Source organism: Lissotriton helveticus, chromosome 7 (genome assembly GCF_964261635.1).
Source record: "Lissotriton helveticus chromosome 7, aLisHel1.1, whole genome shotgun sequence".
Classification (NCBI taxonomy): Eukaryota; Metazoa; Chordata; class Amphibia; order Caudata; family Salamandridae; genus Lissotriton; species Lissotriton helveticus.
This window is the reverse complement of record NC_136068.1, coordinates 1411996721-1412000612: the sequence shown is the minus strand read 5'-3', so window position 1 is coordinate 1412000612 and position 3892 is coordinate 1411996721. Positions and strand designations below refer to the sequence as shown.

Here is a 3892-nt window from a genome sequence, read left to right as displayed (position 1 = left end):
TCATATCACGAGACAGTCTCATTATTTAGAAATGTGCACAAAATACTTTGCACACAAACGAAATTCATTCCTAAAAGGAGACAACTGCACAAGGGTTGTAGGAAATAAGGCATGAATTTGACAACCTGTAGTTATGGGTCTTCGCGGCATGAGAAGAAAGGTACATCTACCATAACATAATCCCTCTGTGTTTAGTAAAACTGAAATGTTGGGGAGTGCACAAGCGTGACCCACACATATGCAAAATTAGAGAAACTGAGGCTAGTAAACATTGTTAGAGGCTGACATTAAGCTTCCAATGTGCACAACATCCACAATGTTTTACAATATTCCGGCATGGGGTGTTGGGATGGTAAATATTCCAAGGGATTGTCAAATTTTGTTACACTTAAAAAAGAATTGTAATGTGACATCAAAAGTGCTATCTGAACAAAAGAGACTACATAAAGTTTGATAGGCCCAAAACTGAAAAACTTGTTCGTGCCCTGCAAAGTAGATAAATGTGCAAAAATGTCCTTCTTTTAAAAGGTACGGCCGTGTGAAGTGTGTCACAATCGGAGATTGTAGGCTGAGAATATTAATGCTGTTAATTACGTACATAGAGTGCGCTTGTGTTCCTTAGCACATTTACTAATGTAAACATTACAATCAAATAGAGCAAAGGAGGTAATGGCATTTATATTACAATTGTATACATGTTTGTACTATTGTACTCCTACTAGTTGACAAAATGTGATTTTGACTGATGAAAACACAACGGCAAACACTTTTTACAAATCACTTAATCAAAATACCGATTTCAATTGTTTCCTTTAGAATTAACAAAAAAAGATGACATTTTTATTACCATAAATATATAACATTCTGGCAGAAGTGAAATTATGGAAATTAATCACTTGACGATGAAGAGCAAATTTAGTTTAAAAAAACGCACGGCTGAACAAAGGGGTGATGGCAATGTAATCATCCCTGGAACTTTTCAGACTGAGCTGACCAAAGTTGTCACAACGCAGTCATCTTTCAGTCACTAAAAGTAAGTGAAACAATCAGATCTGCAAAGCCAGGTTACGAATTACTGCTTGTATCAGGAATAAAAATGGCGGTCTCCAGTTTAGAAACGGCCAGCTCGGTACATGGAACCTGGTTGTTGTGCACTTCCCAGTCTGCCCAGAAAAGCATTATTTACCTAATATCGGTCATCTTCAAACATTTCCCTTCTATGTTTCTCCTGTTGCCTTCTTTTTTCCTCTAGCTGATTTGCCTTTTCTCTCTGGACTGCCTTCATTTTCTGGATTTCAGCGTTTTCGGCCTCCTTCTGCTTTCTTTTGTATTCTTCTCTCTTCATCTGCTGAAGGTATTTAGATTGGCGGAGTCCTAATTGTTGTTGTTCTCTTGCTTCATACTCTGAAGCATTTCCACCCAGCCTCTTCGGAGCCAGATTAATAGGACCTGGTCTATGTGCTTCCTTGTACCGCTCCAAGGCCTCCATCTCTTTTCTGGCAATTGCCTGAACCTTATTTCGTCGCTCTTCGTTGGGATGCATTATGTGATAACCGCTTGCCCCCTCGGGCTGCGACCCTTCCTGGTGGGCGTCGGGTGACTCCTGTTGGCTGGGCACTGTACCGCTGTGCCCTGCGGCGGCCCCTTGCTTCGAGTAGCTCCTGACCACTGGGGATCTCCCCTGTTGTGCTGCCCGGCCATGCTTCGTCATTGAGCGAGTGGCAGACATTTAGATAGCAGCGGCAACCAAGATAGAGAGTGCAGCGCTCGCTCCGGGTGTTTGTGTTCGAAAACGCTAATCTCGCTCTCTCCCGGGGTTACTCGCGGGGTTTCAGGCTAAAGCTGGGTACCGTCAAGAGGCAGCGCCTGGTTTTCCAACAGATCCTCTGCACGCCACTCACTTCTACTAAAATTGCGGAGCGAACGACAAAAGGCAGAACACCAGCTTCCTTGGTGCAGATCAGTTTTGATTCTTCGATTTTGTTCCTGGGGCCTCCCTGAACGTCATACGCCGGTCTAACCCACCCCTTTTCACCGGAGGCAGTTTCCACCCTTGCACAGGTATAGGATTCGGGTGCAATCCCAACGTATTGTGGACACTATACATTTACCCAACGAGGGAGCACTTACTGATTAGCCACTGTAGACGGTGGGAAAGAGTCTTTTTGGGAAAACCCATGAGTTTTTGCCTGTTTCGCGTGAATTTGCGGATCTGCGATCTGCAAAATTCGCCCATACTTACTGATTACTAAGTGTACATGCACACTGACTTGCGCCACTGCATTACACATGCACATTATGCTTCTAGCATGCGCTCTGTTCCTTTGTGTGTGAACGTTGGCATAACATATTAATATTTAACCTTGTATATTCTTGTGCACTCCAACTCCTCTTTGAACCACGTTTACCATTAACAGTTGGTAGATCATACTTCGAAAAGGAAGGATGCACTCAACTGGTGTTATCTATTAAGCTTGAAATAAACCTTCATTTACTTCAAGACGTGTCCAGCATTATATTATTTCTCCCTTTTCAGACACTGAGTTGGTTGTGCCAAAATGGGCGGAGCCCTTGATGATGCCCTGGGCATTCTGATGCCTTTCATCGTGGTATCAAGACACCGTCCCCGACTGGAGACCTGCTGTGCCACTCTGAGAGAGGTACCCTGGACTCGGAGCTCGCACATACACGTCGTTGGACACACCTGTGGTGGCAGGTGAACAGTGAAGCCTCGGTGCGCAGGAGCTGCAATTGAGCACAGTGCGAAGGAAGGGGCTGGGTGGGTGCACAGGTGCAGGCAAGCGATGTTGCCATAGATAATAATGTAATCTCTGGCCTCATTCATATCTCTGTTTCATTTTAAGGACTTGCTAGACGGCACTCTTTCTCGTGGACCCCAGCGTCCCAGACACATGGGTAATGGGAGGTGAACAGTGGCGGCTGGGTGCAGTAGGCCGTCGCTCTGTCTCCTCCTCCCTCTGTTCTTTTGACTCAAACTCCCCTTCTTTCTTCCACCCACTCGCTCTTTGTCCCATTCCCACTTTCTTCCTTTCATTCTGACTACCTTTCCTTTTCTCTTGGACATGGCACGCATACTTATGTTTCTTTTTTGTCTTGCAGGTTTTGTGCGCTGCTTCCGGAGGAGTCCCACCCACTTATTTCATGTTATACTGTTGTTTGTTTGTTTGAAAAAAGTTGCTTTTCCATTTATTTGTGTTCTTTTAATAAAGGTAATAAGTGAGTGTATGGGTCTTCTTTTTCTGACAACACTTGTCTGTAGTTCATTGTGAAAATCGCTGGTTAATAGGAGGTTATGAGGGAAAACATTTGTAATTTTGCGGTGCACCTACCAAATATAAACCAACAGACTATTACATAAATGAAGCCTGGGCAATTCTACAACTGCAAGGGTTCTATGAGTGTATCCCTCTATAACACCATGAGTACTGCTCGTGTGATTAGAGAACCAATAAGGCACTGCCTAGGGCCACCAAGGATTCAGGGACTGGCAAGACCCACCCTGCATATTTAATTAAAGCCCCGGAGGGTGGCGATGCATGGACTTGAGTTGGCCTCGAAGCCCCCCGAACAATTAGTAAACAATACCTGGGGATGTGGCGATCCCCTAGGGTTCGAAACGTCTCTGTGCCCTCCCGCTCCTAGTTTACATGTGACATTAATGTCCAGAGTGTTGCAGAGACCCCGCAATATAATAATATGATTGGCCCGGGAACATTGCCCACCAGGGGGCTCATTTAAATGAACGGGTGAGACCCCTCTTAATTTTTTTCCCATTTTTACCATCTGGATCCACTTTATTGAAGCGATACGAGGTTTTTTTCCTCTTGCTTCAACGAGGCACACAAGGATTTGCTATCACAGGGTAGAAGCC

The 3892-nt window shown here is 44.6% G+C and overlaps 1 protein-coding gene across 1 annotated transcript; it reads right to left on the bottom strand.

Annotated features, from left to right (window-relative positions):
• Positions 1-1144: 1144 nt before the first annotated feature.
• LOC144767439 (epithelial-stromal interaction protein 1-like) lies at positions 1145-1729 on the bottom strand. Its single transcript, XM_078650871.1, has one exon. It carries the CDS (start codon positions 1727-1729, stop codon positions 1187-1189), a length of 543 nt encoding a protein of 180 aa, XP_078506997.1. The 3' UTR covers positions 1145-1186.
• Between the last annotated feature and the right edge of the window lie 2163 nt (positions 1730-3892).

Coding starts and splice junctions, on each gene's coding strand:
- LOC144767439 (XM_078650871.1), bottom strand. CDS start 1,729: ATGTCTGCCACTCGCTCAATGACGAAGCATGGCCGGGCAGCACAACAG.